The 26,890-nt window shown below is 44.4% G+C and overlaps 1 protein-coding gene across 6 annotated transcripts in view; it reads right to left on the minus strand.

Annotated features, from left to right (window-relative positions):
• Positions 1–26,890, minus strand: part of DTNB (dystrobrevin beta) — a 672,321-nt gene that overhangs the window by 486,447 nt on the left and 158,984 nt on the right. For all 6 annotated transcript variants that reach the window (XR_011203590.1, XM_069233646.1, XM_069233645.1 and 3 more), the window contains 4 exons: positions 23,389–23,602; positions 13,314–13,399; positions 7,280–7,434; positions 1,275–1,380 (listed from right to left, as the gene is read on the minus strand). Coding sequence is in view for 5 of the 6 variants with exons in the window: in XM_069233646.1 (XP_069089747.1) it covers positions 1,275–1,380; positions 7,280–7,434; positions 13,314–13,399; positions 23,389–23,602 (561 nt within the window). In the remaining variant the exon portion in view is untranslated. The remainder of the gene's footprint in view (positions 1–1,274; positions 1,381–7,279; positions 7,435–13,313; positions 13,400–23,388; positions 23,603–26,890) is intronic.

Consider the following 26,890-nt stretch of genomic DNA (forward strand, 5'->3'; position numbering starts at 1 on the left):
GTTCACCTTTGCAGTCACCTAGAACTGTCTTCTACTTTCTGTGAGGCTGAATTCAAACAGCTCGGCGAAGCAGGGCTTGTGAGCAGGTGCAAGTGTCTTTCATTCTGCATCCCCTAAAGGTCCAACAAAAGTCAAGAAGACCGAGTCCCAGGCTGGGAATCTTTTATCTGTAACCAAGGGGTGTGTCATGTGTGGGGCATATACAGCCCCTAGATAAAGATGAGAGGTTATAACTATTCCCCTGCCTCACTATCTCTGGACCGTGACATAACACAAGGTGACTCACAGAGCCTCAGCTACATAGTGAGACTTGGAAGTTGTATGGTGTGGACTTCAACTCAAAGGTTTTACATTCGCTGTACATTGAGCCAATGATCCTTATGGGGACAAGACTGGCCTGAGGATGTCTGCCTAGCAGTGTCCAAACACTTGCTTTCTGATACGCTTTGTAGCCTTTGGGTCCTCAGGGCTCCAGTCTATCCTCAGAAGACTTCCATCCTCAGCCTTCCTGAAGGATATCTTTCTTTCCCACCTTCAATACTGGCACTGCTTCTGCAGGCCCACCTAGGAACATCTCTATACAGCAATCAAAACATCCTCCCCTCTTATTCTGTAGCACTCTCTTGTAAGCAGACAGGCAATCACTTACCCTTAGGATCTGTCACCCTTTCAGAATTACTACAGACATACCCAGCCTATCCTTCCAGGAACACTGGTCAAAGGTGCCTCTCGGCCTCCTGACCACACAGGCTGTGGCAGCCCCGGTGAGAGCCTGCGGATGGACTGCGTTCAGAAAACATGTCCATACCTGAGCCCGAGTCTCCAGGTACTCCTATCTTAGAGAAGAGATCTCCTCACTCCTGTGCCCAGGCTGTGCCAAGGGGAGTCAAGTCACAACCTAAGCTGATGGGTCTCAGATTGAATAAGGATTCAAGATGCCTTCACATCTGTACCACTTTGTCAGCTTCCGAGAATCAGGAAGATGGCACTGCGTTTGCAAACTTTAATGCCCAAGCGTGCCACTCCATCGTTTCACATAAGGTTCTGCAGGCTTTGCAGCTTACAGTCCCTGTTTTACTGTTCTCTGAGGTTTACATAATTGTGTGGTTGGCAAACACACAAGCACTTTCCGCTGTCTCAGGGACCATGAAAGGACACCCAGACACACACATTTAAAATATCAAGGGCACAATTGTGTTCTGCGAAGTTGCTTTCGGACGAAAAATGTGCAACTTTCTTTGTAACTAATGGCAGGTGGGGAAAGCCTCACTTACCGTTTTCCACATGAGCGAGCCTGTGCATGAGAGGCAGCCAGACAAGGCACTGGGGAGGGGGGTCAGCCATCAGCGTGTCTAAGAACATGTTCAGCATCACCTTTTTCTGTACAACAAGTGAACAAAAGCAGCCGTTAGAGTCAACTTGTACAATGAGGAGCATATTTCCATGTACAAACACGTTCCGGAATAGATCTGACATTTATTTGAACGCTTCCAAAATGATACCTTTCACAACAGAAATGACACAGTGCAAATATTGAAATAAAATACATGTAATATATAACCCCCCAAAATCCCATTTACTCATCATACCTAAATGTTCAAAAAGTGACAGTAAAGATAAAACATCGCCGGCTGACACACAATGCCATACTGTAATAATATAAACATATCGTGACACGGGGATTGTTTTGCCAAAAAGAACGCAAATTATTTGTTATTCTAACCACCTTTGCCGTCTCTCTGTCATGAAGTAATCACATCCGTCCTTCTCATATTTAAGTTAATATGATGCATGTGACAATAACACATGAAAAACACACCAAGCCAAACAAATGTTAAAAACCTGATCACAAGAGCAGCTGCCCTCATTATGGGCCTCATTTCGACTTTGGTGGTCCTTTTCAAGGACCACCGAAGCCTCTGCAGGCAAAAGTCCTGGAGGTCTTCTGCCCGCAATTATTAGGATTGTCCTGCTGGGCCAGCAGGCAAAAACCGTGTTTTTGCCGGCTGGGCCAGCGGCACACTCAACACAACATTGACGCCGGTGGCAATGTTGTGGTACATCGGTTGCGACAGCACCCGTCACACATTTCACTGCCCGTAATTCAGGCAGTGAAATGCGCGATGGGGCTGTGCATGGGGGACCCCACACCCCCATTCTGACAGCCTTTCCATGGTGGTGTTTACCGCCATGGGAAGGCTGGCGGATGGGGACTCGTAATCCCCATGGCAGCGCTGCCCTGGCGGATTACAACCGCAGGGACCACCTGGCTGCAGGCTGGCTGCAGCCTGGCGGTGTTGGTGGTTTGACCATGGCCGCTCAACCACAATCATAATGGGGCTGTCAGACCGCCCTGTCTGCGGAGGTCCAACCGCCGCCATTGCGAGCGTGGGGGTCTTGAGACCGCCACATTCGTAATGAGGGCCCATGTCTGCACTGTTGCAAGAACCATATCTCGTTTATGGCAGTTCTTAGGTGATGCGTGTATCAGTCTTTGCGAAATAACCGCAATATCCGATCTCTCCACATGCAAGGCCCCGTGGAGTTTTATGAAGTCCACTGTGACCTACTGGTTCCACAGCTCCTGCGAGTGCACAGTGAGGCACTGGATACGTGCACACTCCAGTTCACTCTTCATTCAGAGAGGCTGACCTTGTGACACTCTTGAAACCTGGCAACTTCCCCACACCGGGCACTATCCCTCAATAACGTAGATGCAAATATACTCGCTGAGGTGCTTGTTAATGGGCTAGCACTTCTGTTACTGGGTTTGGTTCTTTCAGATGAGGACGGATTCAATCCTATGAGAGGTTGGGGGTGCCTAATGAGCATCGGATTTCCTAACAATCATGTTTGGTCATCTTGTTCAAACACATTTTGTGAGAAGCAGGACATGAGGGAATTTAAGGGGGAGTGGGAAGAAAGAGTGTGGATTGTTAGGGGCATTTAAAACTCAATATTTCTCAAATTAATTAACATCCTTGAAGGTTTTCAAAACATAGATGAAATACAGAGTGTGTTTTTGTCAGTGTGGGCATGTAAAAATTCCAGGTGAAATCCAACACACTTCACATTACCCAACTGAAGGCACTTGTACCCAACTACTAACTTTTTTTAGGGGGATAACACCCCAGACATGCCCCCCCTGCAGCTATGCCCCTGCCGATAACCCTAGGGAGAGGCACTTCATAGGGTTGCCTGCTCTCTCAGTTCACATGCCCTGGTGTTGGAGCTCTGGCCTGCTCAATCAGGAAACTGCACGCACAAGGACGTCTGAATTTTCATCAACTGCAAATTAAGTAGTATCACGGTATGCAGATGATATTACCATATACCTGTGTGACCCGGGTGATAGCCAAAGCCCCATTAAAAGAGAATGTACCCTCTTTAAAACACTAGCAGGAATTACTATTAACTGAACAAATCAGCCACCGTCAACTAAATACCTAGGGGTGGTGGAGACAAAACTAGCTTAATATCAAGAGAATCACAGCACAGATATAACTAAGATTGAAGAGCAGATAAACCTTCTTGATGGGCAGGCCTGACCCCATTAAAAAATGGTGATATCACCCAAGCTGCTATATATCTATTTTAAAACGTTCCATCTGCACTAACTAAACCATTACATTAAAACGCTAAGATCCCACATGACCTCCCTAGCAGGAGAGCAGCCAAGGGTTCATTTTAAAATGTTCATGTTACCCTATGAGCAGGGTGGCCTTTCAGCACCGGATTGTGACTATTACAAGTGTGCTCTGGCGCATTTTGCTCACTATTGGCTGCACCCCCTGTCACTCATAATCCGATTAGTGATAAAGCATGACATTGCATGGCCCTCCCCTCTCTGTGCTGTGATTGGTCCTCAGGCCAAATGTCACTGAGCTGAGATTGATCCAGTTGCCTACACTCAGTTAGCTTGTGATAGCCTATGTAAAAATGCTTAGCACACTCACATTATATGTTCCATATAAATGCCTGACGCATTTCTCTTAAATCCCACTTACTGCAGATGGATCACATCTCGGCACACATAACAAATGGGGTACACACAAAATGAGTGATATTTACCCCAACAGGCACTCCCTGACTACAGATACTAATGAGATTTATGCACCGGGTTTGCCATATGCACACTCTCAGTGAAGCCTCCTGGCAGATTCTGACTGCTTAAGATGTACAGCCCTAGATGACTGCCCACCTTGCCTGGCACTGCCCAATGGTTCATTAAAAAACACCGGGACAGAACACAGAAGCTTTCTAGGAGCTCACGCTAGCCTCACTTAATCTCAGGAAACACAAAAATGCATGGAGCCCACCTACAGTATATCGCTCAACCTCCCTTATTCTATGAGTTTTTTAGATGTTACTCTTCCTATTCCAGAGTTAAATAATAAACGAATCCTAAAAAAATCCTAAAGATTTGGACAAGGTGGGCGCACTCACATAATGTGACATGCTTCATCATCGGCCACCGCGTCCCACCCTGGTGAGATGGTACTACCATGACGGACTCAACCTCAAGTGGGGCTATCTTGAGGGAGTTCTTAGAAATTATCTAGCTGGACATCAAAACTCTGGTCCAGGTTCAATTAAAAATATCTGAGGATAAACCACAAAGAAATTATTTTATTAGGTGGTACCCTTGTTAAGATTAAAGACACCTGGGAAACAGAGGTGTTCTTTTGAGGTGGTCAAATAGGCATTATGCCCAATCCTACTCATTGGTGCCAACCTGTTTCTGCCCATTCCTTTCTAGCAAAGCAGTCTCAGGGATTCATCAGGGCTAAAACCTGTGCCCTTCACCAGGAAACAGTATTTCAGGAAGATGCAACTGGTAGGCTGTTACAGGAGATGGGGGCAGGTTATTGGAGGGCGCTTCTCCTTGACTACAGGAGACGCCTCCCTGGAACAAACCATGAGGAGAATAAGAATAGGGGGCCTAAAAGTATAAATTGGATGGAAGAAACAGTTGGTAAGGTAGGTCCACTAACTATACCCAATGTTGGTTTGCACCTTTTTGGAAATAATGTTCATCTTCACAATTCTGCTTCTTTTACTGTTCTTTAGCCTAATCATTGCAGCACATTAATTTCATCATAGATTGCAGTCTTTCAATAAATCTACTGAAAACTCTCCTGCATCTCCTTCATTGCCTTTGTGCGTATGGGACTTGCTGATTATGAGAGAAAAAGATAACTTCTGTTCCACCATGATTTCCCTGAGAGGTTGAATCTAGACTCCGTGTGTAGGGCTGCCAGAAGTCACCTTTGCTTTCTGAGTTTTGGTGAGGTACTGCTTGTGAGCTGCGAGGGTTCAGCCAACAGTTGCAACTTGTTGTAGGAGTGCCTCAGCTGCCTACAAACAAAAGTGCTACCACCCCTAAAGCAGTACTCTTACCTAGGGGTGAGAGTCCAACTACGACAGATGAGTCTGTATGAATGAGCTTCTCCTTCAAAGTAAGGTGTGGGTGATGGGGGTATGGACTCCTTTGTTCAGTGCACCTGTGGTATCACAGATACATCCCAATAAGACTACTCTGGATGGCAAGATTGACACGGCAGGCCCAGGAATGGCCAAGGCTTCTCTGTGGCTTCACTTTTTTCCAATGCCTATTGTGCATGAGGAGCGCAGAGTCCACTTGAACACAAGAAGATGTAAGTCATCTTGGGTTTTTCTTGCAAATGAGTTTATTGATGGTTGCCTCAGTGAGTTTCATTTCACCTCTTGCACCAGGCAGAAGGGCTCAACCTTCTGGAAGAGGAGGGGGATCAAAAGAGTGATAAGCCTGGTAAGATGGGGTGCAACAACAGAAGGAACCCATGGGAGAAGCTAAACTCCAGGATCTGGTTCAAGTCATCTGATCTGGGACTTGGTTCCCTGGCCTGCATACAGAGGGCTTTCTCAAACACAAGGCCTGCAACTGGAGTCTTGTTAAAAGAGAAATGTTTAGTCCAAACTGTCCAACATCACTTTGACATGCATGGGCAAAACAGGGAATAATTGATGATCAACCTGATAGTTCATCAATCTACAAAGCGAAGGTGGATAACACAGAACAAATCCCAGCTTCTGGGTGCATGTTGCTAATTTCGTGTATCTTAGCAACTGGGTGTTCCACATTTTGGTAGTTATGTACACCACTTGCTTGGCAGGAATGGCATGCAGACTACATGAGGTGGCCTATACTCTGTAGTTCTCTCTTGAGTCTTCTATTGATGAAACTCAAGGACACATAGAGGAAATGTGCACTTATACTCTGAGTAGGCAAGGTTTTTCCAGGCACTCTGTGAACAGGCAAAAGAGGCAGAGGTTATGAGAGTCTGGTGCCACAAACAGTTGGTAGCACAACATGCAAGGCATAAAGCCAGATTATTGGACCATAAGCTATCCGAGCTGAATGAAAAATTATAAGAGGGAGAGAAAAAGCAAACAGGTTTCAAAAATCCAGCAAAGCAGTTGTTTGGCAGAAAAATAGGGAACTGGGGAGTGAGTATATGAAGAAAAGTCAGACAGGTGCTGTGTTTGACATACTTGCCTGTGCAACACTAGAAGAAAAACTCCAGCTAACAGCTTTTAAAACAGTTTCTGGTCAGGCGACATACTGGTAGGGATAACCAGAGGTTATGCATGCAAAAAGCTATGTTTTTAGAGTAGAAACGTGTGTAAAGCGGATAAAATGAAAATTGTTTGGAGTTATTTACCATACTCAAAACCAGATGCGGACGTCCACGGACTCCAGGGTATGTATGCCTCAGAGTAGACGGGAAAGCAGGATTTCGATCAGGTTAGCAGCAGAGGAAGAAGAAGTAAATTAATTTTATTTTAGTTGAAAGGCAGCAGTTGCCTCTACTGAAGTAGGCCGTCCTACGGGTGTAAGGACTGGAAGAGGAATGGAGACAAAGTGATACTGGCAGAGCGGAAGGCCTGGTGTGATGATTATAATGCTCCATCATTACTTTCCCAAAAAGCACAGATGGAAACGAATGCAAATTCGACTACGGATCCCACAGAGATCGATCGGATCCATGAGGCTGTCATCAGTCCTGTTAGATCGTAACATATATAAAGAATCCTATGATATTACTGGGATAAACAAACCGGTAAAGACAGATATGTGGGCCGGCAGGAGATGTGCAGGTTTTCTGATGACCTTGCTTATGCCTTTAGCAAGAGAAAGGAGCAAACCTAAGTTTGATCACTGCAGTAGGTAAAAGAAGCATTTGCATTTTTAACACACAAAAAAAGAGTTATATATATACTTTTAAGTTATTGTTACCTGTTGCGGGAAGCATGTTCGAACCGAGTGCTCCGTATAACCAAACGAAGGCCCCTCAAAAACAGCCGTGGGGAGTTTTAAAACCTCTCGAAGGAACTGATCAAACTTCGTGAACACCATAAACCCATTGGAATCAGACATTTGTGAGAATATATCTAGTAAAGAATAAAATGGAGGTAATAATGTAAAACGCCCTCATTCTTAACAGTTCATGCACATTAAATAAAACCATTAAATAAATAGATCCACAGGCACTGAAAAGAATGTCCGTAATCCTTTCCAGCTCAGTTGCATGGCAAATGTATTTCATGCACCCAATTATCCATTTTATATTTTGTAATGCATGAAAGAGTTTTAATCCCCCTATGAAACGCTGGCAATTGTATTAATACAAGTTACTGCTGACATGAGTGTGTGTGTGTGTGTGTAAAAAGAAAAATGCATCACTAGTCACAAGTAATAAATTATTACAGGCAACTAGTGACAAGACTGTTTTTTTTTTTTTTTTTACTCAGAAGAGGATGCCCAGGGCACTCCAGTTTTTACTGGGTTTTCGATTTATAATCTGCTCAGATGTGCTGACCCGGTTGCTGCTCTGGCCACAGGCCACTAATAAGGAAAGTAGAAGCTATAATTACTAATACATAGCCGCAAGGCGCACTGTGAGGCGGACAGAAATCCGCTATCACTGAAAGTTCAACTAATGACATCTCTATTGCACTTTTCAAACTTCATGAACAGTTCTATTGTTTCTCATTAGTGAAATGATTCACTTTTTCATTATTTCCAAATGAATAATTCCCAGTACATTTCAGACTGGCCATGCTTCGTCAGGGGAACATTATTAACCAATGCTGAACAATGAAACAAATCGACCTTAACTGCAGGGGATCAAAACATTAAAATAACTTTATGGTAATGCAAAGTCCAGAAAAAAGAGAGAAGAAAGAGTGATTTACATAAAGTGAAGGTTTTGTACTTGCTGTGGGCTAAACCGTGTTTACGATTGTATCCCTTACTTACTATGAGGGAGCTGTGCGAGAAACTTATGAGCATAGATTTAAGTTTAACACGCCAGATCAGCGACAACAGTTACTGAAGAACACAGAATAACCTGTGAAAATAAATGTTATATTTTGTGCACCAAATGGTAAGGTACACCAGTTGTGTTCAGTCACCCTCAAATGAGAGTTAAAGTTCACTAGTGAATCAACAAGCAGCACTGTGATGTCAATGCAGAAGCTGTGCTTAACTGATAAAAAACACTGTTGGCTTGAAAGCAAAGCTTTACCTGAGGAGTGTGTGTAGTGGGAGTTCCCGTGGCAAAACAGCATCTCTGCTTGTCGCAAAAAAGAGCATTCACATGGCGTGGAACGCTAAAATGAAAAGTAAGCCCGAGACGTGGCGGCCATAATGCAACGACCAGACCACATGATGTGTAACCCGGTGTACTGCAAGTGAAGCGTTGTGAGAAAAGGTGAGGAGGCCATTCACAGAATGTTAAACCTGGTGGGTTGGTGTAACTTCATGTTAAAGAACTGTAGATATGGTTAAATAAATGATTAAGTAAACGAAAGCAACAAAAGAGATAAAAAAGAGAAATTAAGTTGATGAAACAGATAAAATCCAAAGTAAAAACTAATGTAAAAGCAGTATCAGTTGTAAGTCCTTGATATAACTGCTTTGGCCATCTTTAAATGGGTTCTCAGCAGGTGTTGCGATTTATGACAGGACTTCAAACCTGAGTCTGTGCATATAAGTTATCTGGCTAGCATTCTGCAACAGGTGTAGTGAATAGTTGATGAAATGTTTGCAGTGTACATAACTATGCCGTTGTCATTATTCCAAGGTATAAATATGAAAGCAATGAAGACAACCACCAGGAATTGTCCTATCATCCAAGTAAGAAGCCATTTCAATACGATTGTTTAGGCCGCATGGTTGAAGAGTGTCTAGTCTTTTTATCCAATAGAGTTCTCTATCTAGCAGTCTTTCTTTGATGTCCAATTCTGGAATTTCTTTAATGTGTTCAGTAATTCTTAGTTTAAAGTTCTGAAATCGAGGATTATATTTAGTGAAGTGTTTAGCTAATAGGAATTTGTTTGAGCGTTAACAAATAGTACTTTTGTGTTCAGTGATTTCTTAATTTGATTCTCCTTCGGTCATTCCAATGTATAATAAGTCGCATGAACACTTCAAAGAGTATATGCAGTTGTTGGTGTTACAATCACTACTCTGTTTCAATTTTATTGCTGTGCCCTTGTGTGGATCAAACAAACTGGACCCATAATGTTGTTTCAGTGTACACAGTTGTGGCATGGGTGATTGCCTGGTTTCTTAGTACTGCTGGCCCTCACACATTTGTTAGGGACAAGTTCTTTTAAATTCTTGGTACGTTTGTAAGCAAGCAGTGACCAATCTTATATTTAAGGATTTAAAATCAGGTTCAATTCTCAAAGTGTCCCATCTGTTTTTAATTATGCACTTTATGGCTGGACTTTTTGTGGAGAAGGAAAACAACAGTAATTTTCGTAGAAGATGGTTTATGTTGTTTTTACTAAAAGTTGGTCTCTTGTTAGTGATTGTAATCCTTGCAATGAATGTTGAAGAGCTGGTATGCTGCAACCTCTATGCACGAATCTAGCAATGTGTTCTTGTAATGCTGTTTGTAAATCCTGGGGTTCATGTATTATCCTTTTAATTCTTGTCAATTGTGAAAATGGTAGATGTTTTAGACGCTCCGGATAGAAACTTGTGGAGTGAAGAAACTTGTTCCTCTCAGCAGGTTTTCTGTAAATATTTGTGACGATTCTCTGATCCCTGATATGCACGAATACATCCAAGTATGGAATTTGCTTTTAGATTATGTCACAACTGAACGTAAATTGTTCACATTTTAGATTTGGTACTTGTATATCGATTTCAAGGCTGTCTCTACTACCATGCCAAATTATAAAGATGTCATCTATGTATCTGGTGAACATTATTAAACTAAACCATCACGTTTAGTCCTAAAGCCAACATTATGCAAAAACAATAAATAATTCATTCAAAAATGGTACTCTATTTTAAACAAATGCTCCTCGGCCTGGATTTTGCTAATAATTGAAGAACTAGCAAAATGTCTCAGTGAACTAGAAGAAGAAATTCACAATTTGAAACCTGAATTGACAAAGGATAGAAGACACCTGGCAAAAAACATTGGAAGAGATCACTAATAAACTGAAGACCTATACCAAAGAAATTAATGACCAAAACATTTGTTAATTCTGACCAGACACAAATGACTACAAACTAGAGGACGTTTACACATGAGCAGAAGCATATGCCAAAGGGCACATTTTTAAAATCATCTGTCTATAGCAGGCGTTGGATCTACCAAATATACCAGAAGGTCATCATAAGAGAGAGAAATATTATCGCCCCGCTCATTTTCCCACGCAAGCTAATAATCAATGCATCACGTCATATTCAACAGGTGAGGAGTTCCAATGTTAGGGCAAAAACAAGGAGAGACCAAGGCAATCACTGCCAAGTGGCTCTCGCAAGGAGAAAACGTAGCACCATTTACTTTGACCCACACAATCGGTTGGGAGTACAACCCTTCTACCCATGATCAAGGATGGTCCAAAGCCCATTAATGTATAGTTTTACTAAATTATGACTGGTGGATCTATCAGGGATTAAGCGATGAAGCACGAGTGGTCACGATGTATTATCCAAATCTCCAGCACTGCTGGGCCTCCCCTGCCAGTTATCAGGCAGGAGGCTTGATGCAGGCCTCAGGGACAGGCTAGACCAGACAGGACAGGTCACCCACACAATATAAGGGCTAGAACGCTGTGCCAGAGGCAGGGTGGCAGATATTTAAAGGAAGTTGCTCGGTAAGGAAGTGTAGCCCGCTACTACACAGACATTGTGGGTGCTGTGTAGGCCAAACACCACTTTGTTGCTCAGTGCTGTCAACTAAAGGATTTAAGCATATCTATATCAGTGGCAAAATAGGTTATGGACACGGGTATCTCAATGACAAGTCAACAGAAGAAGCCTGGAGGAATTAACAGCAATGGAACTGAGCCGTCTGTAAGTCTTGTGCTGCAATAATGTCAAGAAGAACGAGATTTTCTGACACCCTAGGCCAGGACCCGAAAACAAGCGAAGATTTCTGTAGCATGAACCAGGCCCTAAGAGGTCAGTCAGAGCACTTTACAGAGACTTAGTAAAGAGGACTATGTACATAATTACTATCTTCTACATGGTACCGGGGCGGCTCCTTGCCTATGGAGAAGGAGCGTTGCCCCACTGGCTGAGCCAGAAGCAGAAAAATAAAACACTATTGTTTTATTTTATTGCTTCTGGCACAGCCAGCAGTACTGGGAGGGGTGGGGCGTGGCTGGGAGGTGTCTGAAGCTGGCCAAACACACATGTGCACTTAGGTTTCTCCAGCCGGCTGTGGTTAACAGCCGGGCTGGAGAAACTGCACAGACCCCAGGGCTGTGTCTGAGCGACTGGCCAAGCCGCTCAGACCAATCCTGGCGCTGCTTTCATGCTAAGTTTAGCATGAAAGCAGCACCAGGATTCCTGGGGAGTCTGTGCTGGTGTCCCAGCAGTGAATGCTGGGACACCACAAGAGGAGTGACGAGTGAGGCAGCAGGGATAGAGGCAAGGTCAGTAAGTTCAGCCCACCCAAAGAGAGCAAAAGCCTGTGTTTGCAATGTCTGAAGGCAAGACGTTTGATTGGCACATAGAAAATAGAAGTCATTTCAGCTTTTTTATTAAATGCCGCTCAGGAATGTTAAGAGGTTGATATTTGTGTCCTAAATAGATAAGAGCTACCACCAAAGATGCGCCCACTACTATCAAGGATAAAGTTCCCACAAACTCCTTCTTCAACACTGAATGGCCACACAATACAAAACTCCAGAAAGATTTTGCAATTCTATTTTTCATTGCAACTATTTTCCAACTTTAAAAGTTGAAACTTAATACGCTGCAGCCATAATCTTTCTTCCTTCTTTCTATTATCTGGCACACATCAACTAGAAAAAAGCAGATGCTATTGTGTTACTTTACGTGGAAAACAAGTGCCAATATGTAAAGTACGCAGGCCTAGGTAAATAGATGAGTACACACTGAAAGCCATGTTTTTATTCAACCAAAATACTGAGGGTGCGAAGGCTTAGACTCAAACACCATAAATGCGCACTTAGGTGCAAAGTGAACCACGGGACGCCCATGAAACCTTTGACCACTCAACTGTTCAGACATCTTCATCAAAACTCAACACAAAAGATGGGTCAAAATGGAATAATTTCTGACACAGTTCTCACACCCGTCCGATTAAACGCCAACTTTCCCTAATTGGCAAGCTGAATTTTACTTCTGCCAAGAACGCTCAAATAAATGGAAGGGTGAAAATACTTCATAAAGAAAGTGGAACCAAAACATTCCCGCACCTCTGGGTCAGAAAATGCAGGAGCATTCCCACTGTTAAGTGATCATTAGCCAGAACACTCTGCAGTTCAACCACACCTGCTCAGTGTCCACCTAGCGTGCTGGTGCTCTGAAGTGACCAATAGGTGCTCCCCAAGACACCAAATAAAGGGACTGTCAATCGTGAACAAGCCACTGCCACCAGCAAACCCCGACTATAGGCAGCCAAAAATGATGCTTTGTTTTAAGATTTATGGGTGGGTTTTTGAGACTTCTTTTGACAATAGCTATGATGTGTGCTTCGCTGTTATGAAGGACGAATATTACTAATGAAAACAATTCTGTATGCTTGCAGATATTAGAACATGGCATATTAGTAAATGAACTGCAATATAATGACATTAACATTATTTAGGTTACATTTTTAAAAAACAGCAATCTTCAAAGCATGTCTACCCCTAGCAAGCACCATTCAAAAACATGGCACCCTGTTAGAAGACACATGAAAGGCTGTAAACTTCCTTCTGACCAGCAGAGGGCGCACACTCAATACCTTGCAAGACTATTTTCAAATAGTTTCAAAGTGATCCCCAGTACTTACATCGTAGTTTGTCTAGTATTTTCCCGCCACACATGGTTGCCAAGATGGATTTGACTGAAAACACTGTCAGCTTTCCATGTCCTTCACTGTAAGACAAAAGAAGAGGGCAATGGTCGCATCACTGCCATCTCAAAATCCACAATACAACATCCTAAGCAAAGTATCTGGATTAAAGGGTCTGATTCATGAAGATTATGAAATGTGTGTACATTTTGTCCATTGCGAGATTCACAAAATATCCCCACAACAAGCAGGAGCTGCACTAACACCCTCCTGCTACATGAGTCTCCAATCCGAAACTAAAAGGATTTTCAAGCGAGATGTAGTTTCCTTAGGGTAAAGCACCGAGTGAAGAAACATTTAACTTATTCCCTCCACCTACACACTATGTTTACCTGGAAGGCATCGAGGTCTCTGGAGCTGGTGAAGGTTGCTTCTCTTTAAGGCCCACAGCACACTTCGCTCTTCTGTAGGAGTCATTCATGCAGCTTCGTGGCTGGGCTGGGGTGGTGGGTGGAGGAGCTTGTGGATGCCTACATCATTACTTTGAGGGCTTTTTAATCATTTCCAGGGCCACCTGTAGATACTACCTTACTTTACTCTCTTCTTCTGCCCCACTAAAAATATGACTGTGGATCTGTAGGAAACGTAATTTGTGATTTGTGTAAATCGGGATTTCGGATTTATGGCTGCAATTAAAACTATATCCGCACCCACACTGTACATTTTTTGATTCTGCACCAATGATTATTTCGACATTGATGGACATCAGAACATTGATTGTCTCTTTTATGAAGGGTCAGTAAAACTATCCCCACAGTTGAGATTCAAAGCTAAGCAGCATACATATCCGAAAGAAGTATTTTGCTTTCCTGGAGCTAGGACAATTGTGGGCTGTGTCACGCAGAATGCTAAGTTATCAGAGACTGAAGCATGGTTTCCCAAACACAATCAATTTACTTGAAGTTGGCAAGAGAGTAGAAGTTTTTTCCCAAGGTCTGTCTGCACCAGCTGAGCACTGCTGCCCCAACCTGTGGCCCCACTGCCTCTCTTGAGCCATTGGGTAAGGCTCAGGTATGTAATAAACGAAATTGGGTGATAGGGGTGTACCTCATGCACCCCCCAAAGAATGTAGCCCAATTAGTTCAGTGCAGATGCCAGCACTGATGACGCGAGTGCGGGAGGAGTCAGCTCACGCCAGTAGCATAGGACAGCTCTTTACCCCGCCTTTGATCACTGACGCCCCCTCCAGCCAAGATGAGGCTTCCCGCACTTATTGGTGCACCACTTGACAGAGGACAAGAAAGGTTAGTCTAACTGGCCCTGACCGTGTCATCAAGCAATGTAGGTGAATCAGGGCAGGCACAGAGCGATGGGCCCAGCTTGAGGGACAGACTGGAGTTCACTGCGTTCCCACCCGCAAGTACCATTACAGGAAGCCAGGCGCTGTGAGTGCAGGACTGGATGCAATCATGTAGGGGGCCATGAGTCAACCCACCAGAACCCTGTGGAACGCGGGCATCTTCTTGCCCTCTGGATTGCAACCTCATGAACCGCTCCCATGCAGGTTGAAACCATTCTCATATAAAGGACTCTGATAGCCAGTGGTCCATGGTTGCACCGTATAGAACTGTAAAATAAATCATAGTTGTAGGCTTCATAATCAAGCAGTTAGTACGAGTTTGTCTTTTAGGTCGAAGGGGAATAAGGTGGAGGGGAAATTGCATTCCTATGTTTCACTATGTCTATGATCTCGGATAATGTGCTCACATTACAGTCTACCAGGCACTTGTCTATCCAGACCTGCTGAGGGGAGATCTTGCAGACAGACCCAAACCCACAAACCACGTTCTGCTGTGTTCTTCCTTCTCCAGCCACTTCCCCAGACAGGCACCCACAGACTTTTCCCCATTAAGCTGAACTTCTGGTCTTGACAGGGAGGAGTGGGGTTTACATCAGAGTCCTGACATGTACTCAACAAGCAATGAGTTTGTGATAGTTGGCGAGGTTGCTTTCTTTCACTATCGACTCCAATGTTGGACCCATGGGCGCAGGCTATTATTAAGATTGAAGAGGAGATGGAGAAAGCCCTTCAGTTCCATCCAAAATGGGCTTACCTGCTCAAATAAATGAACCAAGACAAAGGCTCTCCTCCAACTCCTGTGATACCAACAGGGACTAGGGGTTTCACAATTACTATGATGGTAGGAGGAACCAATATTACTTCTCCTTCCAAGAGAGGATGGTGCTATGCATCACACTCTGCTACGCAGAAACATTGCACCACCTGGTAAAATTTACAGGTGACCCCTATAACTTTCAAACATCTCTGGCATAGTGTAGTTTACAGTTTATGACAAAACCTCAGGCCTTTACTTCTAACACGCAAAGAATGCTTTTATGCCGCCTTATAAGACAAGAAATGTATTAGCCTTTTCCACATCTTTAATTAATAATCATAATCCCTGGCTGTCCAATTACAGAGTTTCTGAATCACTTTTAAAGTGCCTGTGGTAGACAAGAGACAAAACATGATGCTCACATTAGTTTGTGAACTTTAAGTCTAGTTTCATAAGATCAGATTGCCTATTTTAGCCATCAATTAACATCAGAATGTAAATGGACCACTGAGGAAGTAGCTCCTGCCTTTTATCAGGGTTTGAGGGAGGAATTGAAAGGTGTCCTTTTAACTGTGGTCAATAACCTCCAAACTCAGGTGCTCATTAATTTATTCTACAGATTGACACCCAAAAAAGATTTCAGGGTGACAGGAAATACCCACATGCAAAGATCTGTAATAGTAACTCCAAAAAAAACATGAGAGTTCTGAAGACCTATGCAAATAGGACATTTAGAGAGCTTATGTATTTATTGCAGTAATGCCTTGCCTGGGAAACAACAATGTTTAGCTTTAAAAGGTGAACCCACGTCAACCCCTGCTCACAGTGACTTACCTCATCCAAAGAACATTCTTTTTTCCTTGGAGTTGTCCACTCCTTGTGGGCCTCATTCCGTGTTGGCCCCATAGGATTGTAGAGCACCTGGATCCTTTATTAACTGGTGTTTAAGAGACATTTGGCATTTCCCAATGCAAGAAGGCTTGAGCAGAGGCTATCAGGGGACTAGCCTTCAGGAGGTTAAGTATGGAAGACTGAACCTTTAACCCTTGCTATAGAGGCTCCTGCTTTTATCATGGCAGAAAGGAACTCCCTAGATAAGGCAACTCAATCTGTGTATTAATTTGACCATAGAAAATATTACATTTTAGAGTCAATAGAGTCATGACTGCTGTACTCACCAAAAAGGACGCTTTCTCAGGCTGCCGCTGCTTTTGCCTTTTTGTGGTATCTGGGGTAATACTTCATCCCCCAGAAAACTGTGTGAATCAAGGAGGACAGGTACATTATCACCAATGTGCTAAAAGCGCTCTGTTTTCCCCGCACGCAGGACACTTTCTCAGGCTGTTGCTTCTTGTGCCTCCATTTGGTATCTGGGGTAGGACTACATCCCCCAAATAATGTTTCCCTTCTCCTTGACTCACACAGTATCACCAACACAGTGAAAGCGCTCTGTTTTCCCCGTGGCACAGAACACGCATGGGCGCATGTCCGGCGAAGACAGGACCGAGAGTGGATCTGGCTGCGCCTGGATGAGGTTGGGCTGGGCCACGACTCTTGGCTTTTGATTTTTGCTCTAGATCTAGCAGTTGATCTCCTGTGAATGGTAGATCTTATCCAGCAAAGTTGTCCTACGCAATTCCATATGCTTTGGTTCTCCGTTTGTGGGGAGTAGATATTGTAACATGATATCGCTAGCCGCAACTGGTTGACTACTCTGACCGATGGGGGGGAAAAGCCTTTCTGGGCACAAGCGTGGGGATACCGCTTCACATTCTAATCCCTTCTATTACCTCCTATCTTACTACGGCAATGAGCTCAATTTCTACTGAACTAAACCTGGTGGAAGATCTCATAGAGGCAGGGCAAAAGTTGATCACTGATCCTCCTTCGCTACCTGAGGTTCAATCTGGGGTGCCTGTTGCAGATCCTAACCGGATCCCCGACGTCATCATCCAAAAGGATGCATTACCATCTAATCCTAAACTGCTGAGACGGAATAAGGGCAAATCCAAAACCCATGTGTAGTGCATGACGATATAAGTGTCATTACCCTGGGATTACTTAGCAATAAACCCCCGCCCTCCAAAAGAAAGCAGGGTGAAAGGAAAGAACTGGGACCCCTCAAAAAGAACATGTATCCTTGGACCTTTCCTAAAAGGACAGAGATGGAGCTTTTTCATCTCCTGGCTCCACAGTCAGCAGCAAATAACCATATCACTATGGATAATATCTGAGCAGCGCTTCAAACAAGTTGTCAACCTTTTGTTGCAAGTTTGGAGGCCATGCTGAAATCTTTCTTGCAAGACATGTTGGGCCACTAAATAGAGTCTTACCAGTTGATACAGGGGAACATAATGCATTTGTTTTACAGAACCAAGTAGCTCAATGAAACACCAACAAGGCCTCCTTAGGCCAACCAATTGCTTCGGAAGAGAGATCTAAAGCTCCATTAGCACACATACGAAAGCATAATTCCTCCCCACCCTTTTAGGAGCCCTCATACTCATTCATACTCAGCGGGCCTTATCTTCAGCACTAAGGGGCAAACTGGTCCCTCTACACTTGCCCCCAAATGCACCCCGTACGTGATAATTTTGGAGGGGGTTTAGCCTTTGGAGGAAGAAGTTCAAGAGGACAGTCAAAACCTTATAAATAAAGCTGCGTATTGATGTAAGAAAAAAGCAGGATGCCAATTTGACCCAGTGGACAAGATCCTTAAGGCCCATGAGATGGGTGGGCACTTCGCCCAAAACCGTGAGGGGGACTGTGTGCCTCTCAATTTTAAAGACCCTGATCTTGTTTGTTTTTGTTGCCACGTTTGTGCCATTTATCAATCCAGCAAACAAAAATGCATGCCCTTCCATTACGTTTTTTCTATCACCCACTTCCTATCAAAGCCACTGACACTAACTGGCACCGACCAAGTTGTAAAAATACTCAAGGACCAGCAATATTGGCTCCAGTTGTTACCACTAATCGCTTTGAACCATTATAAAGCCTTTCAGAAATTGACTGACGGTATTTGCCTGCTACTTTGAATGAAGACACTAGCCACCCAGATATTGCTCTTGACGCTTCCAGATTTTCCCAGATGGTATTAAAATCAAGCAAGGTACAGAAACCAGTTAAGACACCTCTGGATTTTCAGTTCCTATCTTGGAATATTGCAGGGACACGCCAGACATTGAGAGATGAGGACTGGTTATCTTTCATCTAAGATTTTGACGTAATATGTTGTTAAGAGACCTGGCTACTGACTATTCATGTTGATGGTTTTAAATCCTTTCGTCCCCTGCTACTGAGTCAGCTGCAGGAAGGGGGAAAGAGGCTTTGGTTGTTTTTGTTTCCATCACCATCAGGAATTTGAGGGTTAAGGTCCTGGTTTCTAAACCATAATATCAGATTTTAAAATTGTCTCAGTCAAAATCAGTTGATTATTATTAATACATTTTTATTTTAAATGTTCCACAGTACAACCAGTAGGTATTATCCAAGAGTTGGAGAGAACTGTAGAGGAATTAATGTATAACGATAGAAAATATGTATCACCTATGTGGGTAGGCAATTTTAATATTGTCAAATGCATTCATTGTGGTAACCATATCTGTGGTATTACGGACGGTCTAGGTGAAAATACCAGCCACTTTGCACATTCAGCATAAGGGAAAGCTCTGAATCGGATAGTACTTACTCCTAACTTGTATTTTTCATCAGGCATACAAAGTTTAGGTCTTACTAATTTCCCCGCATTTCATGGAAGAGGCAAATGTAGCATAATAGAATTTATCTCACTCTCTGCGGCGCTGGCTTATAAACTGGTGAGCTACGAGGGGCACCCTCTACCTTATAAAGAGTTTCACAGCTGAAGAATTTGGATAGATTTGTAATACCTTGTAAGTTAAGCATAAGAAATATGAAGTCATATGCACTGCAACTTTCTATCTTTTCTTTCATACAATAGCCATTGATACAGGATTCATTAGTCTCAGATTTGTACATTTGATTAGGGCGTTTCCTCATCTACTGTAGCCCTATGCTCAATGTAATACCTTTTGTCCATTTTAAGTTTGTAGAAACTTCAAGAGCAAAATGATCTTAAAACATAAGTATTCAAGGGATAAAATAATTAGAATCAGATGATACAGGTCTGACCCAAGGTCTTTATCAGACTATAAAATCATTCAGACGAGTGCCTCCCTCAAATTCTAATTTAAGAAAGAGCTTGAATATATATAGTCCCAAAAACTAATTCAAAAAATGTCCTTATTTGAAAAGGAAAGGAATAGCAGATTTACTTGTCCTATTACTCAAGTTTAAGAATAACAAATAGTTTGGATTGTGGGTGTTTAAAACTAAGAATTTAGAGAACTTTTTAAAACCTATAAACTAGGTTTCCCAAGGTAAAGATATACTGTTAATTAGATACGCATTGGTAAGGAGCAAAGTAACTTTCGGAATCGAGTTGGCCTTTGTTACAGGACCCCTGTTCTGACATTCTAACTTCTCAAACTCACTGGACGCTTTTTTATTTGTAAATAGAATGTTAGTAATCGTAACAAGCATTGCATCTGAGAACAAGAATAGCCTATGCCTTGAGAATGTGCTGAAGTGACCAATTATTAGTTTCTGTTCTTTTTATTGTCTAACAAAAAGAAACATCAATTTCGGATATACTCCAGGCTCTCCTTTCTTAACAAATATCCATACTTTGGCTGAAGATCTTTCTATTATCAATGCTTCTTTCGAACAAGGTTTCTGTGCAGCTGAAACTGGTAAAAAGTAGTACTTTCATTGAAAATACTCCAACCTGGCCCCAAAAATTCCTTTACATTATAGGACGATTTATACACTGCTATTTCTTTGAAAATGAATGGAGGGTTAAGTCACAAGGCAGCTGCTGGATTTTCATGCAAGCAACAATTTGTTATATTTTTAGGGGTTCAGTGGCTCCCAGAAGCTCTGAGGTTATGAATATACACAAGGGGATACTTGCTCTGGGAGCTATGGGCAGGCCAGTTGCTTTGCCATTGTTAGATTGGGCTGAAGCAATTAATACTGTGGACCATAATAGCCTTCTTTTTCATCTGGCCAGTTGGTGGGCATCAAGAACAGGCATTAATATGGATCCACTCCAGCTGCATGTGTGGAGGTCAGCACTTCCAGGGGAGTAATGTTTCTGTAAACATCTCCCCTGCCCTGTGGGCAACGTCTAGAAACTCCATTGCTCGTGAGGGGTTAGCCGAGACTTTTTTTTTTTTACACAAGCTGGGAATACCTCAGCTCATGGAAGAGCAAAACGCAATGTTAGAGGCTTCTCATACTAAACGGTGAGTTAACAGAGGCATTAAAAGGCGAAGGATAGGGCTTCCCAAAAGTACTATATAAAAAAATCCCAGGCATCCTCACTGAGGAACTATTTGAAGTCTTTCAAAAAGCAGTGAGGTGCACAGCTGTTCGCAGCTCAGTGAGGGATGCCATTATCACCATGATCCCTAAGCCTGGTCTGGAACCACATCACTTCTCCTCGTATCTCTACAACTTTGAAGAATACGGGCACAAACATCCCGACCAGAGTACTGGGCAATAGGGTCAGGAAAGGGGCCATTTTATTAGTGCATGACTACCCGGGCAGTCACATACCGGGCAGAAGCACCGCTCCAAACCTGGGGAGACCACCAGTGTCCTACAATTACTGGCATCAGCCGAAAAACACCACGCATCAGCACTGCTGGATGTAGTCACAGTGCATGGCAGTATCATCAGCAGTCGTGACTGTCACACAAAGAGAAGCTGCAGGCAGCATGTTTGAAAGCAAATCTGTTCTCCCCCTCTAAGACACACCCACAAGACAACCCTGCTCCTCTCAATACCATAGGTGGTCAGCGATGCCTGACCAAATGAAATCTGCTTCTTGTCACACCACACAATCGATGAGTCAAAGGCGCCTCCTCCCACATTTGTGCAGTACAATCCTCTCAGTTCAAGTATCGAAGCCCAGCTAAAGTCTTAAGGAGAATACAGCAGTTGAATATGTGGCTTTAACTTACAGAGTTATTTTTCTTAACTTAGGCCCTGCAATACATCCTCCTTTTTCTGAGGGGAAGAATATGCTATGGTCCCCATATGTACTAAAGCAGTGGTTCCCAACCTGTGGTCCAGGGACCCCTGGGGGTTGCGAAGCCTCCTCAGGGAGGTCTGCGACTGCTTAGAAAATTAAATATTGTTAAAATATTACATCCCCACCTTTCAGTAATGACTCTGTTGCGGGTCCCGGGATTCCAATAATGAACCACAGGGGTCCCCGGGTTCCAGTAATGATAAAGTGGGGGTCCACAGAAGTCAAAAGGTTGGGAACCACTGTACTAGAAAGATCAACTACATTAGCCTCCTTCAGAAAAATTGGACATTTGGCAGAATTATGTGTCACTGGCACAGAGGTGAAGGGAGAGAGCTTCCTAAATGGAGCGGCTTGGCTCATTCGCCTACCTGGCCCTGGCACAGTGGAAGAAAGTACAGTCTCCTAGCTCCCGTAGCCAAAGGTCACACCTAATCCCCTCGGAACAAAACAGAAGGTCCAAGGTTTGTCAGCAGAGCTGTGCCAGGGATCCAGGGTTAATGGTCATGGAAAAAACCTGAAACCCTCAGCCGAGACCACATCAACCCATCTAAAATCCTTTCATGAACACAATGTCAGTATGCCTGCAAACACCATGTCAGTGGATCAAAGGCAATTTAAAGTGAAATTGTGACAAAGTAGTATGCAGCCAAAAGCCCAGAGCATTTTCAACCTACAGCCAAGCCACACCTTGATGCAAATTTAACTTCAAGCCCAACAAGCCCTCTTTCTTTAGTTCAATATAAGATGCCTTGTTCTGCTTCTGCACTCACTGCTTTCATTTTCAGGTCAGCTTCTGAGGGACTTTCAATATTAGTCTGACTCTTCTAGCTTGGTTACCTACTGTCTCTGCCTCCCCTTGATTAGATTCCCATCCCTGTAGCATCCTCTCCATTGCAAAAAGCTATTTTCTGCTCCTTACCTTTCATCTGATTAGATGGCTTTTTATTGTACACAGCTAGACTCCTTCAACAGGTTATCAGTTGGCTGGAGATCTGTTCTCAGTACTCACCATACTAGGGTGCCCAGGGGGAAACAGCAAAGAATCCTGCAGTACAGTGGTTGCACTCTTTCTGCTGCTAACTACCTAGTTTGAACTCTCATGCATTGCTGCCGCCACTGGTCCCAGATGCACCTCGTCCAAAGGCTCCGTCTGCCACTGGCAAATCAAATATATCAAGGGCAAATATGCAGCTGAACTGCTGCATCTAGCTTTAGAGACCGAAAAACAGTGTACAGACCAGAATTCCAGAAAGCCCACAATGCAAGCTAGAAAAACAATCCTCAAAAGGGATGCCAAAGAGAACAATTGTGTTTAAAATCTGAGATCTGGAACAACAGCTCCACAGCCAGTGTTCTGCTTTCTGCTTTCATTTTTTCAGTCCCAGGACCCTACTTTTTGTTAAAAGTAAAAAACAAAAATACAGAATGTTTTCCATACTGTAAATAGGACGTCCGTCTGCAAGCTCATCAAGGAACTCCATCCCTGTGAAAAATCACAATCCCATAGTTTCTCCTTGCACCAAGGCCTAACTCACCTAAACAGATTTTTTTTTAAGTACCTGTTTAGATACACACCAGTGCGGTGGAAGGTGATGTGCTGGCCTATGGCATGCACTTGCAAGACTGGTACCTGGGTCAAAAAATCTCACAGAACAGCCTTGAAGCAGGCTCTCGTCCCACCACTATAAGTGGCACTCAAAAGTTGAGAATGGAAGAGCGGCAGGACTTGGAAGCAGTTATAAGACATTTTCGTATTTAACAGTGCAATAACTTTTGTTTAGTATTAACTATTTTAAATGGCCGTGTTTTCCATACAGTTACATGGATTGTTACTCGCCTGTCATATGCAGCTATCATGAAGTTGAGCAAAAGACTGATGGACTGATCCACGCTGATTTGGTGTGTAGACGGAAGGCGCTTATTTAGCTGGTAGTAGATGGATGAAATGATAGTTTCCAGACGGGATACATTAATCTCTGTATTGTGATCCAGAGTGTTAAGGCCATTATCTCTAAAGGCTTCAATCATATTCCAGATATCAACAAGGTGGACTGAAACAAAGCAAGACAAAATGGGTTCATTATTTAACATATACAAAGCATTACATTACTGAAGCATTCAATTAGAGGCACAATTATCATTGATGTTTATCATTACTATAAGAGGCCTCGAAAAAATTATAAACATGTTGGTAGACCTGCAGGTTGAGTAACCTGTATAATCTACTCAACCTAACTGTAATAACCTGACCAGTAAACTTTTTTCAAATTGTGTGATCCTAGGCAAATATGATAGTTTACAGAGTCTCCGCGCGTTCTGACCCCTGCTGTAATCTCTCTTTGGGCTTCTACCCACGCCCATGTCACGTCAGACCCTTACATTGGTTCGTGGGCTTGCCTTTTAAAATCCACTTGCTTTCATTAGTGAAAGGCATGCATACGTCATGCCTTTTCCGGTGTTTAGCCATCCTCGAGCGCACCGACCAACTACTGGAAACATACGAGGCTCCATGTTTTCCGTATGGTTTCTGGACTACTTTTTCTTTTTATTTCTCCATTGAATGTGGCAACAAAAGTCTGGTTAGGTGCTTACAATGCTAATAGCTCTAACTCGACGAAATGCGAGACCCGTTATATTGCAAATGCTTGTTTATATTCTCACATACGAGTGCACCTTCAAATATGTGAGCTCAGCATTTCTGCTGTAGAAATAAAAAAATATTGTTTGATTAAATAGGCTAAAGGGTTTATTACCACCCCATGGTGGCGGTCTCCTGCCCTTGGGAGCGGCGGTTTGGCCAGCCTGCTGCCTGCTTCCCTGGGGTCTGCAAATGGTACCTTGTTCAACTGCACTTGGAATTTGAAGCCATATTCGCGGCTCGCCAGGACTAATCTTCGAAATGACACAATCAGGCTGGGCACGGCCTCGGAGGCCTGGTGGTCAGATAGATACAACTTTGACGCACTTCTTGCGGGCCCACAGAAAGCTATCCCACCAATGCCAAGAGAATGTTAGTTGGAAAGCTCAGTGAAGACTGCTGTGGGCCCTCACAGCCCTGGGGTGTCACGCTTCTGCCTTGGTGCGTGGTGACTGATAAACTGAGTGGCGGTGCAGTTATCGGCCCTAGGAGTACTTGCCTCCTCTTGTTGATGGCCCGTTCTCCTTCGGGGGTGGCAGCTCGGTTGAGTGTACCCGGGGATATGGGGTGCGACAAGCCCCCTCATACTAAGGAGGTGCAGACAAAAATGCCCAGGGAGACGGACGGAGGCCTGGCGCCGGGTCCGGCGAAAGAGATGGAGGGGACCCCTCCCACCCGCCAGACATGGTGACACTGCTAAAGGCGATCCAGGAATCAAGGGAGGCAGTGGAGTCCAAGGTGGATGGTGTCCGTGTGGACCTCTCCCTGGTGCGCCAGGACCGAAGGCGAGTGGCTGAGAGAGTGATGGAGACAGAGACAGCGGAGCATGTGGTGACCACCCTCCAGACAAGAGTCTCCGAGCTTACCTCAAAGGTGGCCGGCCTGCAGGAGAGGGCCGAAGATGCCGAGAACCGTTCTCGCAGAAACAATCTTAACCTGGTTGGTTTGCTGGAGGAGATAACAGGAGGCAAAATTGAGGAACTCATGGAGACCTGGTTGTGCTCCTGGGTTCCTGAGGACAAGCTGTCAAGTTGCTTTGTGGTGGAATGGGCGCACCGAGTGCTAGCAAAAAAGCCCCTGCCTGGGGCTCCTCCCCGGCCTGTATTGGTCCAGCTCCTCAACTACAGAGACCGGGACACTATTCAGCGGGAGGCCCGCTCCCAGGCGGAGGTACGGTACTCCAATACAAAAATACTGATCTTCCCGGACTACACTTGAGCTGTTCAAGAACCTCAGCGGTCGTATGAGGAAGTTAAACATAAACTACGTACGCTGAATGTGCACTACATACTCCTTTTCCCAGCCAAGTTGAAGGTTATCTACGGAGCTTCTACCCTTTTCTTTGAAACACTGCAGCAGGCATGGGAATGGGCCGCCGAAGCAGAGAAAGTGTTGGTTTAGAGGCCCCTGCCTTTATGATCCGCCACCCTTGTGGGTCGCCCTTTTGTCCACTGGGGTGCCTCGTGGGCTGCACACATCCATTCCTATTCTAAATATGATCTCTGTAATTTCATGGAATGTTAATAGGCTCCTAGATCGCATTAAACAGACCGCAGTACTTCGTTACATCAAGAGGCAAGGCCCGGGGGTGGTTCTACTGCAGGAGACATTTACTGGGGACCCGCTGCTCCTTCTTGGGGCGTTTCGGATATGACAGGGTCTACCACTCTGGCTTCATGCGTGGGTCCCGGGAAGTGGCCCTGCTGTTGCACATGTTGCTACCGTTGACAGTGACAAAGGTTTACAAGGACCTCTTGGGGAAGTACACTGGTGTGGAGGGTCAGATAGAGGCCAAGCAATACAATCTGGTGTCCTGCTTTACTCCCCCACAATTTTTGCAGCCTACCTGTGAGGCGCTTGGATTGCTCTTGTCGTCGCTCCCAGCCGGTTTCACACTGGTGGGGGGAGATTTCAATGCGGTGCCGGACCCGATTGGGGAGGTCTCTGCAGAAGCCAGTCCCACCTGACGCCTCCGATCTGCGTGCCTTAAAGCCTGGGCGGACTTGTGGGGTCTTTGTGGTGTGTGGTGGGTCTGGCACCCGCATGAGCGTGCTTACATCCACTGTTCTGCTGCCCACCACACCGAGCCCCAAATAGATCTCATGTGGGTCCCAGCAACGGACGTAATGAATCTGAGGTCTGATTGGATCCTCCCAGGGGCATATCAGATTACGCACCAATTTTGGCGGCTTGGGGTGCGGGGCAACAGGTACAGCGGCCGACCTGGAGACTCAACGCATGGTACTTGAAGTCCCCAGAGTGTGCTAATTTTGTTGAAGGGGAACTCAAGGCTTTCTTTTGCTGCAATGAGGGCTCGGTGGACTCAGGGCCGACGCTGTGGGCGGCATGTAAACTGGGGCACTATCAAAAGCTACACCCATGGGCAGGAGTGGCGCCAGAGTGCGCAATGTGTTCAGCTCGAGGACGAGATACCAGAATTGGAGGGACAGGCCAGGCACTTTGATACACAGGTGACGCAATGTCACCTGGCAGTGGCACGGTCTGAACTACATCAAATATTCCTTGAGGACGCTAAGCAATGCTGGCAGGCGTTGACCAGCAGAATGTATGGGATGGGTGACAAATTAGGCAAGTTGCTCTATTGGCTAGCAACGCGCGGGGCAGCCGCCAGGGTCGTGCCATCCATACGCGATAGGGAGGGAAACACCCAAGTGGGATTGGCAACGATAGCTCAGGCCCT

The sequence above is a fragment of the Pleurodeles waltl genome, chromosome 5, assembly GCF_031143425.1.
Source record: "Pleurodeles waltl isolate 20211129_DDA chromosome 5, aPleWal1.hap1.20221129, whole genome shotgun sequence".
NCBI lineage: Eukaryota > Metazoa > Chordata > Amphibia > Caudata > Salamandridae > Pleurodeles > Pleurodeles waltl.